At 50.3% G+C, this 14,136-nt stretch overlaps 1 protein-coding gene across 1 annotated transcript in view; it reads right to left on the bottom strand.

Moving 5' to 3' along the window:
• LOC137562834 (neurogenic locus notch homolog protein 3-like) overlaps positions 1-14,136 on the bottom strand; it is a 111,889-nt gene that overhangs the window by 58,096 nt on the left and 39,657 nt on the right. Inside the window, exons 6-8 of the mRNA XM_068274579.1 lie at positions 13,452-13,688; positions 11,888-12,043; positions 11,198-11,317 (exon numbers count right to left, since the gene is read on the bottom strand). Of these exons, the coding sequence (XP_068130680.1) occupies positions 11,198-11,317; positions 11,888-12,043; positions 13,452-13,688 (513 nt within the window). The remainder of the gene's footprint in view (positions 1-11,197; positions 11,318-11,887; positions 12,044-13,451; positions 13,689-14,136) is intronic.

Genomic DNA, 14,136 nt, shown 5'->3' with positions numbered 1-14,136 from the left:
AAAAAATGACTTGTACTCACCCGGGGCTCCCCTCAGCCCCCTGCAGCTGAACGGTGCCCTCGCCGTGTCTCTCCGATGCAGCTGGACTCGCCGGCGGCCACTTCCGGTTTGGCCGTCACCGGACGACAGGCTGGGAACGCGGCTGATTAGCCGCGTTCCCGGCCGCAATAGCATTACAGAGGGCGCTATTGCAGCCGGGAACGCGGCTAATCAGCCGCGTTCCCAGCCTCTCGGCCGGTGACGGCCAAACCGGAAGTGGCAGCCGGCGAGTCCAGCTGCATCGGAGAGACACGGCGAGGGCACCGTTCAGCTGCAGGGGGCTGAGGGGAGCCCCAGGTGAGTACAAGTCATTTTTTTTTTTTAGGAGACTTAAGTTTTCCTTTAATCTCTAGTTATCTGGCTTGCAGTCACTGCCATGTATTCCCTTTTCTTATTTCTCTCTGCTTCAAACACAATAGAGCAATGATAGCTGAGTGAGTTGTGTGCCCCCTCCTTCACTGCGCCCTGAGGCTGGAGCCTCTCTCGCCTTTGCCTCGGCCCTGCCCTGGAGCCCAGGCTATGATAAGAAAAGGGGTGTGGAGCAGATTATACCAGCACAGCAGGGCTACATGAAATGATGTAGGGGTACATGGAATGATGCTCGCAAGACATGGCAGGGTTTTCACAGATAGCAATACAATAACAAATAGGCTAGTTGCTCATAGGTTTTGTGAAAAAATAGAAAAATTGGCTTTAATGAAAAACGTTGTGCCATACACAGACCAAACCAATAAAAACAATTAAAATAGCCGTATTGGAACTTTAACCACACTCACACTGTCCATACATGCCACCCCATTCATATCTCCCTACTGGTACCGGTACCAATTGTACTATGGTCTTCAGAGAGGGGGAGAGAGGGTATTATGCTACTAATGGGCAGTATGGTAAGCGTTCTCCCATGTGGTCTGCCGCTTGCGTGTGGAGTGTAAGTCTGGAGCGATCTCACCACTTCTGCTGTCACCAGATTGGTCGGATTGAGTGGCCCACTCCTCCCACGTTTGCAGTTGGATCTTCGGTCGCGACCCTTTCTTGTCGTCAAGCCTTGTCCCCAGCTCTACCCGCCCTGCCGGTATGCATAGGCGGGGAGCTTCTGGTAATCCTGCTGTACGTGCGGTGACAGACTCTCCAGTACCACGCTGTTTGGCTGCAGTCACACACGGAGTTCCGGCTACGGGACTTGAACCCGCCCACCTACGCGTTGCGCCCGCCCACTTGCGAGCTTCGTCAGGATGTGCGCCGGTTGTGATTGGCCGGGCTGCGCTTTTATTACAGACGCACCTTAAGGGCAGCGAGGCACTTCCGCCTTCTTACTTCCGCCCATAGTAAGCGTCACCATGGCTCCCATCACTGTCACGCACCAGCAAAGGTATCGTCTATAGGAAGTTATAGCTTATTCCTATGCATCTATATCCGCATATAGTTTTTAGTTTTAGCTTCAGGTACATTGTGCAGATACTTTTTCACAGGGAACGTTCCATCTCATTTTTCAAGTATTTGTTATATAGAGTAGTCACTGTTCTTAAAGATATATACCATCCCGTTACTGTGCTTATATGTATACATATTCTTCTTCTTCCAGTTTTCACATATATGGAGGATTCAAGGAGTTCCAATTCTTGTTAATTATTACCACCACCTCTCCCCCTTCTCCCTAATCATTTTTCTCTTATTACAGATTTCACATTATGTAAGGAATGGAGCATAGTTCAATTCCATATTCATCCCTTCAGGGCTCATAGAGCCTAATAAATAGATCCATCGACTTTCGTGCTGCATCAGCGTCTTTAGTCGATCTCCCCCTCTCCTATTTGCCTGGATGTGACTTATGCCCATCGCTTTTAGACTATCAGCATCTCCATTATGTTCCAGGCAGAAATGCTCCGCCACTGAGCTTTTATACTGTCCATTCTCCTGCAGTCCACTTTTTATATTGGATACATGTTCCATTATACGTGTTTTAAAGAGAATCTGTATTGTTAAAATTGCACAAAGGTAAACATACCAGTGCGTTAGGGGACATCTCCTATTACCCTCTGTCACAATTTCGCTGCTCCCCGCCGCATTAAAAGTGGTTAAAAACTGTTTTAAAAAGTTTGTTTATAAACAAACAAAATGGCCACCAAAACAGGAAGTAGGTTGATGTACAGTATGTCCACACATAGAAAATACATCCATACACAAGCAGGCTGTATACAGCCTTCCTTTTTAATCTCAAGAGATCATTTCTGTGTTTCTTTTCCCCTGCAGCTATCTTCCACTGAAGTGTCAGGCTGTTTCTTCCTGCAGAGTGCAGACAGCTCTGCCTGTATGTAATTCCTCAGTATTTGAAAGCCCAGCCAGCTCAGAGGAGGATTTATCCAGCTTGTAAAAGATAATAGAGCAGAGAGAAGCTGCACTAATCTAAATAACACACAAGCAGTGTGCAGAGAGGGGCCTGGAGGGGGGAGATGCATCACAGAACCACAACACTGAAGAACTTGGCAGCCTTCCAGACACAGGCTGACAAGTCTGACAAGAGAAAGATAAGTTGATTTATTACAGAGATGGTGATAGTAGAACCAGTGGCGTACCTAGGGTATTTGGCACCCGGTGCTGGTTATCCACAGTCACCCCCCCCCCCCCCCCCCCCCCCCCCCGGGCTGTGGAGTCGGTACAAAAATCTTCCGACTCCTCAGTTTATGAAACCACGACTCCAACTCCGACTCCGGGTACCCAAAATAGCTTCAACTCCGACTCCTTAGTCTTAATACTTAACAGGGCTGTGGATTTTGTACCAAAATCACCCGACTCCTCAGTTTATGAAATCAACGACTCCGACTCCAACTCCAACTCCAGGTGCCCAAAATTGCCCAGACTCCGACTCTTCGACTCAGACTCCACAGCCCTGCCCCCCCGTAATTGGGGCTACGTTGCGCAAAAAATGTGTGTGGTCATATACCAAAATGTGGGTGTGGTCACGGGTGGAGACTAGTTTACATGAACTTAGCAATGGTGGGACATTAGATTAGGACAGTGGTGGCGAAAAGTCACTTATCTATCGCAAAGTGCCAACAGCAATTTAAACTAAATACAAACATTTTAACTCATACATGAACATTATGGAAAATCCAAGTTGAAAATAAACTGTGAAGATAAACAATTTCATCCATCCTACTCCTGAAAAATGTATTTTTTTTTTTTTAAAACCCCCCCAGTTTTATTTTCTGTTTTAAAAAGCTAAAAAAAAAAAAAAAAAAAAAGTAGGTTTAAAGGAGTTATCCGGGCAGTTTTAATAAAATGAACGCCCCAAGCTCCCAGGACCTCCCTCGCCGCATCTCTGCTCTCAGCCGTTCGCCGGAGGCTAAGAACTACTACCACCTGCGCAGTCCGCTCCGGCCCACGTGGCGGTGATTGACAGCGCCGATCGCGCAGGCGCAGTACAGAGCAACCTCCAGGTCGCTCTGACATCATCGCCGGGGACCGGGTCGGAGCTCCGGCGAACGGCTGAGAGCAGAGATGCGGCGAGGGAGGTCCTGGGAGCTTGGGGCTGGAGGAAGCCCCCGGTTAATTTTATTAAAACTGCCCGGATAACTCCTTTAGGGCTGGAACCCACAGGAGCGCTTTTGGCAGCGTTTTGGCAGCACTGCGATACGCTAGCAGTTTGCCAAAACGATGGGCTAATGTTAATGGATGGGGCAACTTCCACAGGAGCGTTTGCGTTTCTCAGAAACGCAAACGCAGGACATGCAGCATTTTGGGAGCGTTAGCGCTTCAATGTAAAGTATTGAACCGCTAGCGGAAACGCTCAGCAAAACCTAAACTGAGCGGTTTTGCTAGCGTTTTGCGGTTCAGCACACTGTAACAAAATGAAAAATAATTCATAGGACCAATCAGGATAAAAACGCAAAACGCAAAACGCTAGGCACCCGCTGGGGAAAAAAATACAATGTTGCAAAACACGACCAAAAACGCGCATGAATCCGCTTGCAAACCGCTCAGACAAAACGCTAGCGGTTGCGTTTTGCGTTTGCGGTTTTCAGTGGGTTCCAGGCCTCAATGCTATTGTCTCATATGAGGTTGAATCCGCTTTTCCCATAGTCTCGCAGTTAGCAATCATGAGGCCCCCAACAAGACAAATTCAGCAATCTTGAGGCCCCCAACAAATCATGAGGCCCCCAACAAGACAAATTCAGCAATCTTGAGGCCCCCAACAAGTCAAATTCAGCAATCATGAGGCCCCCAATAAATTATGAGTCCCCCAACAAGACAAATTCAGCAATCATGAGGCCCCCAGCAAGACAAATTCAGCAATCTTGAGGCCCACAACAAATCATGAGGCCCCCAAAAAGACAAATCCAGTAACCATGAGGCCACCAACAAGACAAATTCAGCAGTCATGAGGCACATAAATAGACAGCATTTCAAATAAATAGGCAAAATGCCCCATTAATATGGTAGACACCTCTCACCTGGCTTCTGAATTCTCCTCTACTGGCTGCTGTGCCTGGCTGGCAATACTATTTTTGTCTGGATTGGCGATGATGTGTGAGCTGAAAGGCCTGGCAGTGATGCTGTGGCCTGACTGGCGGTGATGCTGTGGCTGGGCTGGCTGGCGGTGATGCTGTGGCTGGACTGGCTGGTTGAAGTAAATGCTGGCCTGACTGGTGGTGATGCTGTGGCCTTTTTGCCAGTGATTCTGGGCTGGTTGGCTGGTGGTTATGTTGGGCTGGCTGGCCTAGATAGTTTAGGTAGTGAGAGGTGCCCCACAGTTTAGGTAGTGCCAGGAGCCCCCCAGTTTAAGTAGTTACAGGAGCCCCCCAGTTCAGTTAGTGACTGGAGCCCCCCAGTTCAGTTAGTGACAGGTACCCCCCAGTTTAGGTAGTGACAGGTACCCCCCAGTTTAGGTAGTGACAGGTGCCCCCCAGTTCAGCTAGTGACAGGTGCCCCCCAGTTTAGCTAGTGACTGGTGCCCCCCAGTTCAGCTAGTGACTGGTGCCCCCCAGTTTGTGTAGTGACATGAACCCCCAGTTTAGATAGTGACAGGAACAGGAAAAGTTGTGACTGGGCACACCATCTTTGGTAGGGTGCTTGGTATTGTGGTATAGGCAAACCACCAAAGTATAAGTCCAGAATTCAAATATACCAGCACTCCAGCTTTCTCAAAGAATCACGCTCTTTTATTGAGCTAACATATCCACAGAAATGACCGACAATTGTTTCGGGGCCTCGCAGGGTCCCCCTTTCTCAAGGCGTGTGTGGTTACCAATATCAATAAAAGAGCGTGATTCTTTGAGAAAGCTGGAGTGCTGGTATATTTGAATTCTAGATAGTGACAGGGACCCCCAGTTTAGATAGCGACAGGGACCCCCAGGTTAGACAGCGACCCCCCCAGGTTAGACAGCGACCCCCCCAGGTTAGACAGCGACCCCCCCAGGTTAGACAGCGACCCCCCCAGGTTAGACAGCGACCCCCCCAGGTTAGACAGCGACCCCCCCAGGTTAGATAGTGACAGGGACCCCCCAGGTTACATAGTGACAGTGACCCCCAGGTTAGATAGTGACAGTGACCCCCAGGTTAGATAGTGACAGCGACCCCCAGGTTAGATAGTGACAGCGACCCCCAGGTTAGATAGTGACAGGAAACCCCAGGTTAGGTAGTGACAGCGACCCCCCAGGTTAGATAGTGACAGCGACCCCCAGGTTAGATAGTGACAGGGACCCCCCAGGTTAGATAGTGACAGCAACCCCCAGTTAGATAGTGACAGGGATCCCCCAGGTTAGATAGTGACAGCGACCCCCAGGTTAGATAGTGACAGCGACCCCCCCAGGTTAGATAGTGACAGGGACCCCCCCAGGTTAGATAGTGACAGGGACCCCCCAGGTTAGATAGTGACAGCGACCCCCGGTTAGATAGTGACAGGGACCCCCCAGGTTAGATAGTGACAGGGACCCCCAGGTTAGATAGTGACAGCGACCCCCGGTTAGATAGTGACAGGGACCCCCCAGGTTAGATAGTGACAGCGACCCCCAAGGTTAGATAGTGACAGGGACCCCCCAGGTTAGTGACAGCGACCCCCAGGTTAGTGACAGCGACCCCCAGGTTAGATAGTGACAGGGACCCCCCAGGTTAGATAGTGACAGGGACCCCCCAGGTTAGATAGTGACAGGGACCCCCCAGGTTAGATAGTGACAGGGACCCCCCAGGTAGATAGTGACAGGGACCCCCAGGTTAGTGACAGCGACCCCAGGTTAGATAGTGACAGGGACCCCCCAGGTTAGATAGTGACAGCGACCCCCAGGTTAGTGACAGCAACCCCCGGTTAGGCAGTGACAGGGACCCCCCAGGTTAGGCAGTGACAGGGACCCCCCAGGTTAGGCAGTGACAGGGACCCCCCAGGTTAGGCAGTGACAGGGACCCCCCAGGTTAGTGACAGCGACCCCCAGGTTAGTGACAGCGACCCCCGTTTAGATAGTGACAGGGACCCCCCAGGTTAGATAGTGACAGCGATCCCCCAGGTTAGTGAAAGGGACCCCCCAGGTTAGATAGTGACAGGGACCCCCCAGGTTAGATAGTGACAGCGACCCCCCAGGTTAGATAGTGACAGCGACCCCCCAGGTTAGATAGTGACAGCGACGGCAACCCCCCAGGTTAGATAGTGACAGCGACCCCCAGGTTAGTTAGTGACAGCGACCCCCAGTTAGATAGTGACAGGGACCCCCCAGGTTAGATAGTGACAGCGACCCCCAGGTTAGTTAGTGACTGCGACCCCCGGTTAGATAGTGACAGGGACCCCCCCCAGGTTAGATAGTGACAGCGACCCCCAGGTTAGATAGTGACAGCGACCCCCAGGTTAGATAGTGACAGCGACCCCCAGGTTAGATAGTGACTGGGACCCCCCCAGGTTAGATAGTGACAGGGACCCCCCCAGGTTAGATAGTGACAGGGACCCCCCCAGGTTAGATAGTGACAGGGACCCCCCCAGGTTAGATAGTGACAGGGACCCCCCCAGGTTAGATAGTGACAGGGACCCCCCCAGGTTAGATAGTGACAGCAACCCCCAGGTTAGTGACAGGGACCCCCCAGGTTAGATAGTGACAGGGACCCCCCAGGTTAGATAGTGACAGGGACACCCCAGGTTAGATAGTGACAGGGACACCCCAGGTTAGATAGTGACAGGGACCCCCCACTGCCCCAGGTAAGATAGTGACAGCGACCCCCAGTTAGTGACAGGGACCCCCTAGGTTAGATAGTAATAGGGATCCCCCCCCCCCCCAGGTTAGATAGTGACAGGTGCCCTTCACTCGTTGTGCAAATTTGGGATTTTACACCCCCCGTGGCCGTCCCCGCTGACAACCTACCCCCCCCCTCACCTCACCTCACCTCACCTCACAGGCCTTCCCCGGTGACAGGCAGGAGCAGCCCAGCTTCAGACCTCAGTATCAGCCGGCGACCAGTATGCGGGCGCACCGAACTCAGTGAACACCACGCCGTATATGCGGAAGTGATGTCACTTCCGCATATCAGTGCGGTGTCCGCTGGGTCCTAGCGCCCGCATACTGGTCGCCGGCTGGTCGGAGGTCTGAAGCTGGGCTGCTCCTGAGTCCTGCCTGTCACCGGGGAAGGCCCCGGGGGGGGGGGGGACACACATAGGTTGTCAGCGGGGACGGCCACGGGGGGTGTAAAATCCCAAATTTGCACAACATGTGCACTGACTGCAGCGGCAGGGGCGGCAACACAGGACTCCCGGTGTCACCCCCTAAGCATCAAGACACCCGGTGCGGGCCGCCCCTGCCGCTTGACGGTAGGAACGCCACTGAGTAGAACGTGCTGCAGTAAGCCAGAGCACATTAGAATAGATTTTGGAACTTGTATGATGGAAGAAAACCGGATGAAATTTTTGTTACGGAGTCTCTTTAAGTTTTCTCGTTGTCATTCCCACATATATTTTATGGCATGGACATTCTAAACGATAGATAACCCACTCAGTATCGCAGTTTATGAAACTTTTTATTGTCCAATATTTCCTTCCCTGGGCATCAGTAAATGTTTTGGAGGGCATCACTGTATCACAGGCAACACACTTACCACATTTAAACATTCCCATGGTCTTACTTTTTCCTAACCAAGTTGTTTTTTCCGGGGGGATGTATTGTGAGTGGACCAGTGCATCTCTTACATTTGGGGCTCTTTTGGCAACTAACAAGGGACGATTCCCCACAATTTTGTTGAGGATGGGGTCATTTTCAAGAATTGGCCAGTGTTTGGCGAGTATCTCACGGATCTTTCCCCAATTGGAATTATAAGGTGTAATGAAACGAGGAGGAACCTCCTCTTTTCTTAACCCTTTTGGATGTTTGCCCACTTTTTCCAACAGATCCCTCCTCGGGCGCTCCTTGGCTCTCTCAAGGCTGGCACACAGTGGTCCATGTTGATACCCCCTTTCACAAAAACGATCATATAGTTCAAGCGACTGACGCGCAAAATCAGTCTCTGCTGAGCACTTTCTGCGTAATTGCAGGAACTGGCCGTACGGTATCCCCATTTTGAGGTGCTGTGGAAGATGGCTGGTGGCTTGGAGAAGGGTGTTACCCGCAGTGGGCTTGCGGTACGTTGAAGTGCGCACAACATCACCATCCCTATGGATCAATAGATCCAAAAAGGACAATTCTGTCCTGTTTGAGGTAAAGGTAAGCATGATGTTGCGCGTATTACTATTCAAACGGCGCATGCAGGCATCAAGTCCCTGCTCACTCCCCCTCCACACCACCAGCACATCATCAATAAAACGCAGCCATAATCGAACGTGCTGTTTGTATTCCGGAAGGGGGTATACATCTTGGCGCTCCCATTGGCCTAGATGGAGACAGGCATAGGCAGGTGCGCAAGCCGCCCCCATCGACGGGCCGCGCACCTGCCTATAATGGGAGCTTCCAAACATGAAGCAATTGTGCTCAAGCACAAAGCGCATCGCATCCACGACGAAGGAATTGTGGGATTCAATGTCGGGATTTTCTTCCTCAAGGAAGAACCGGACAGCCCCGATGCCAACCTCGTGGGGGATCGACGTGTACAAACTCTCCACGTCGATCCCCACAAGGATGTCATCGGGGCCGAGCCTCAGCTCATTCAATAGTTTTGACACATCCGTGGAATCCTGAACAAAGGATGGAAAGGACATCACATGGAAATAGGAGCTGCTGCCCAAGGGACCTGTATAGAACTGAAGGAAGCTGCTGTACATGAATGTTAGACATGGAAGAGTGGGCTGCACAAGCAATAGGAAGGGGTGCTACACATGGGAAAGCTGCAAGAAAGTTGACCTAGGGGCAGAAAAACTATAAATCCAGTCTGGCTCGCCTATGGAACTGTTTGTCAACTGATGAAAGGACAGAGAGGAAATTGCTGTCACTCATAATCTAGATTAAACCATGACAACGTCACAACTCTGCAGGCTACACCATTCACAACAATGGCAAGTATCCAAGCCATATCATATAAAACATAAAGGGCCCTTTTCCATTATATCAGTTGCTGTCAGGTATAACTGAAAGGAGAACTGATGTGGAAGGTAATGTCCATATTTTCTTATGGCTCAATGGGCAGTATTTTAGGTTAACAATGTGCTGTTAACCTATAATAGTGGTGGATTTACCTCCCCATAAGTAGACACCACAGTCTGTAAACACTGAAAAAGATTCTCAATTGGAGATACAATTGGAGCTATCTGTGGTTTATAGAAGCCAAAGTGCCTCCGGCTTATACAATCCACAGATAGCTCTAATTGTTGCCTGAGGAAACTGGGTGATACCCGCGAAACGCGTTTCTTTTTCCGTGGATACAGACTGTGGTGTCTACTTATGGGGAGGCAAGTCCACCACTTCCTCCTCTTCTTAAACGGTTTTTAATCATTTTTATCCTGAATTGGCGCCTATGTTATTTTACACTATATATTAGAGGGAGGAGTTATTTGCCCTTTTTTTCTATGGAGAGCGACAATCTTAACCCGAGTGGGATCGGGTCGAATCTCCCCACCTGCTATCTTAGTGGTTGCCAATGGTAACCCAATTTTGTGAGTAGATTTCCATATACACGTATGTTGATAATACCCAATTGAGTTGACACACTGCACTATTTTTGGCTCTCTATTTCTCTTTTTCTTTCTGAATATCTATATGGTTGTACAGCTGCATACTGTACAATCACACCGCCTTGGCAGGACTGCCTGCTGCCATGTATAGGGCTTTGCTGGCCTTCAGTAATTCCACATATCCGGATGAAAAGTGGACTATGGGCTCAACCATCAACTGCATTTCTTTTCTCACCTCTGCATCAATACAGAGCCCAGCAGAGCCGGGACAAGGTCCTCCAGCACCCAAGGCTAAGACACCAAAGTGTGCCCCCCCCCCCATCCCTCCCACCCCAGCCATCACACACCGATTGCTATTAGATTAATAGGCGCCCCAGGGCCCCCAACCCCCCCCCCCAAAAATGACTTGTACTCACCCGGGGCTCCCCTCAGCCCCCTGCAGCTGAACGGTGCCCTCGCCGTGTCTTTTCGATGCAGCTGGACTCGCCGGCGGCCACTTCCGGTTTGGCCGTCACCGGACGACAGGCTGGGAACGCGGCTGATTAGCCGCGTTCCCGGCCGCAATAGCATTACAGAGGGTGCTATTGCGGCCGGGAACGCGTTCCCAGCCTCTCGGCCGGTGACGGCCAAACCGGAAGTGGCCGCCGGCGAGTCCAGCTGCATCGGAGAGACACGGCGAGGGCACCGTTCAGCTGCAGGGGGCAGAGGGGAGCCCCGGGTGAGTACAAGTCATTTTTTTTTTTTAGGAGACTTAAGTTTTCCTTTAATCTCTAGTTATCTGGCTTGCAGTCACTGCCATGTATTCCCTTTTCTTATTTCTCTCTGCTTCAAACACAATAGAGCAATGATAATTGAGTGAGTTGTGTGCCCCCTCCTTCACTGCGCCCTGAGGCTGGAGCCTCTCTCGCCTTTGCCTCGGCCCTGCCCTGGAGCCCAGGCTATGATAAGAAAAGGGGTGTGGAGCAGATTATACCAGCACAGCAGGGCTACATGAAATGATGTAGGGGTACATGGAATGATGATCGCAAGACATGGCAGGGTTTTCACAGATAGATAGATAATAATGCAACCAATACTAGTGAAACTCACCTGCCTTGCACTGGTTAACTTCCGTTTCACATCGAGGGCCAGTGTAACCCCGACCACAGTGGCACAGGAAGCCTCCCAGAGTATTCAAACACAGGCCAAAGTGTTCACAAGGATTGGCACCTGCATAGGAGGAACAAGTTAATATCACACTGAACAGCATTGCTTATGTGATTTAGGAAGAGGAAGACTTTAGCAGCTATAACACAAAACAGCTGCTTAGTTTTATGTAAGGAAATTATCACCAGTATAGCTGTAGCAACACTTTGGCCCACAACATATCCCAGAAATGCTCCCAACCATGATGGCGATTCGGCTGGATCAGAGCATCTCCAAAATGACAAGTCCTCCGGAGTGCTCCCTTCATGAAGTGTTTAGTACTTGCCAAGAGTGTCCAAAGAACGACAAGCTGAGAACTGGCGATAGTGTCATGTGTGCTCAAGGCTCACTGATGAGTGTAGGGAGCAAAGGACACACCGCCTGGTCCAAGCTCACATAAAAGCTACTATAGCACAAACTGCTGAAAAAATGAATACTGGTCATGAGAGAAATGTGTCAGAACACACAGCGCAGCAGCATATGGGACTGTGTAGCCACACACCAATCATGGTGTCCTTGTGGACCTCTGCTAAAAAGGCCTACAATGGGTACATAAGTGTGAGAACAGGGTGTGAGGGGTGGGGGGGACATTACCCAGTGAGCACTCATCTACATCCTGGTCACAGGAAACTCCAGTATAGCCAGGTGGACATGTGCAGATTGCTCGCCCAGTCACTGGGTTGGTGTCACACACGGCATTGTTGTGGCATGGATTGCTGAGACAGGCGTCCTCCAAATGACAAAGAAGACCTGGAAAAGAGAAGACACAAAGTATACTTTTCAGCATGGTATCGTCATGCATTGTTTTTATTATTTGATTTATATAGTGCCAACATCATCCGTAGCGCTGTAGTACGAAAAAAACATTGGGGGGCATAGATAGACGAGAAGTTCAAAACACTGTACAATCAGGGCATCCAGCAATACAAGTGCAAATACATACATAGGTGATGTGTGGTTTCAGACATCATTAAAATTGGTACATGCCCATATGATAAATTACAGCAAAATAAGAACCAATGGGGCTGATGCACATAACAGCGGTAAGACTGCGGTGCACATTCCAACAACAAGAACCACGTGGGCAACAGTAAAATGCACACTGCTGTGTTTATTGGCAAGAGTTCAGCATTCCAGCAGATGTCACAATAAAAAGGCATTACATCACCCTTCCCGGGTACACCCAGCATAGAGATCCTTCGGTAGACGATTGTTTCGCATAAGGCATGCATCATCATGGACCGCTCGATGTCTCTGCGGCGAGGAAAGAGCTCCATGCCACTGAACAGGCGCCTCCCTTTCAACTACTTCCGGGTGCGCTCACTTGCTACAGACTGCCAATCAGATTCCCCTTACGCATGACTCAAGACAATACATCACAATGTACGCGTGAGCATGCGTCACGTCTTCTTGTGCGATGCCTTCCAATTACCTGCAGTATGCACTCCAACGAGCACTCCTCTGTAACTATGGAAATGGGGAGGATTAAACCTCCACCCAGCGCACGGCAATATTACCTTTCCTCCCGCCTGCTGCATCGGGAGTAACGCTATTACTCTGGTACTCGAGTAGGGCGACCACCTCTACAGTAAGGCTGGTTTCATATTGTAAACTAGAGGCAGCGATGTAGTGCGTCACGCCGCATTGCCAGAAACAGGCCTTCAGGAAACACCGTGTTACTACGTGGTGTTCCCTGTCAGGCCACCAGCCAAGCAGGAACTGACTCGTGCTTGCCGTCACTCCCTGCTTCGGGAAATGCGAAAGTGCACGGAAGGGTATTGTAAAAATACGCTTCCACGCATGCGTGCCACTGCGTTGGTAATTTTTTTAAAAAGCTACACGTCACCATAGACTAACATGACTTCCGGGCCGATGCAGATCACTGCAGAATACGTAGAGGGCGCACTTCTCTTGCGCAGACTGGCCACTACTGGAGGAAGTTACAGGACCCGGTACTGGCCATAGAGATGGCTGAGGGTGGCTGTGTGGGAGCAATCCGTGCACATGGGGCTGGAGGAAGCCCCAGGTATGTATAAAACTTTTATTTTAAAACGTCTCTGGTACACTTTAAGAACATTTCATATTTGTTCAAGGTAAGAAATCCATAGGTTTGTGTGCTACAACACTTCCCCAAAGGACATGAATGCCTTTCACTTACCAGCCTTGCCCGTGGGACACTCGCAGTAGAAGGAGGCCACACGGTCATGGCAGGTGGCACCATTGAAGCAGACAGCCGGCGTGGCACAGTCATCAATGTTCTCACTGCAGCTCTCTCCTGTCCAGCCGTTAACACAGGCGCATGTGTGTCCACCTTGAGTGTTGGAGCAAGTCCCACCATTGTGGCAAGCATTGGGCTGGAGCTGGCACTCATCTACGTCTTCTGTACAGAACTGACCTGAAACAAGGGAATGGTGTTCTTATCCATTAAACGTGACCCAGATTCTTAGCAGTCTAGATTTATGCACAGGAACCATTCCTCCCTGAAGTATAATGTAGACAATAACACTGCTGGAGAGAAGGGCATGGTAGGACACATTTTCTCTACAGAGTTTTTATTTCCTTTTAAAGCAACGCTGAAGTTATTTTTAAAAAAAGAGATCAGATACTTACTTACCTAAGGAGAAGGAAGGCTCTGAGTCCAATAGAGCCTCCCGTTCCTCTCCTGGTTCCCCTCCTTCCACCGCTGTCCTCCCGTTAGCAGTCTTCGATTGGCAGGTCTGCTCTGTGCCACCGGGAGAGGCTTCATAAGTCTTCGGAAGCCTTCTTCCCTCATGCAGTACACCTTCTGAACTCAACCTCGAGCTCCCCATGACCAGTTCAGCCATCCCGTCCTCACTGGCCCC

Source organism: Hyperolius riggenbachi, chromosome 3 (genome assembly GCF_040937935.1).
Source record: "Hyperolius riggenbachi isolate aHypRig1 chromosome 3, aHypRig1.pri, whole genome shotgun sequence".
Classification (NCBI taxonomy): Eukaryota; Metazoa; Chordata; class Amphibia; order Anura; family Hyperoliidae; genus Hyperolius; species Hyperolius riggenbachi.
The sequence above is the reverse complement of the archived record's forward strand: the minus strand, read 5'-3'. Positions and strand labels throughout refer to the sequence as shown.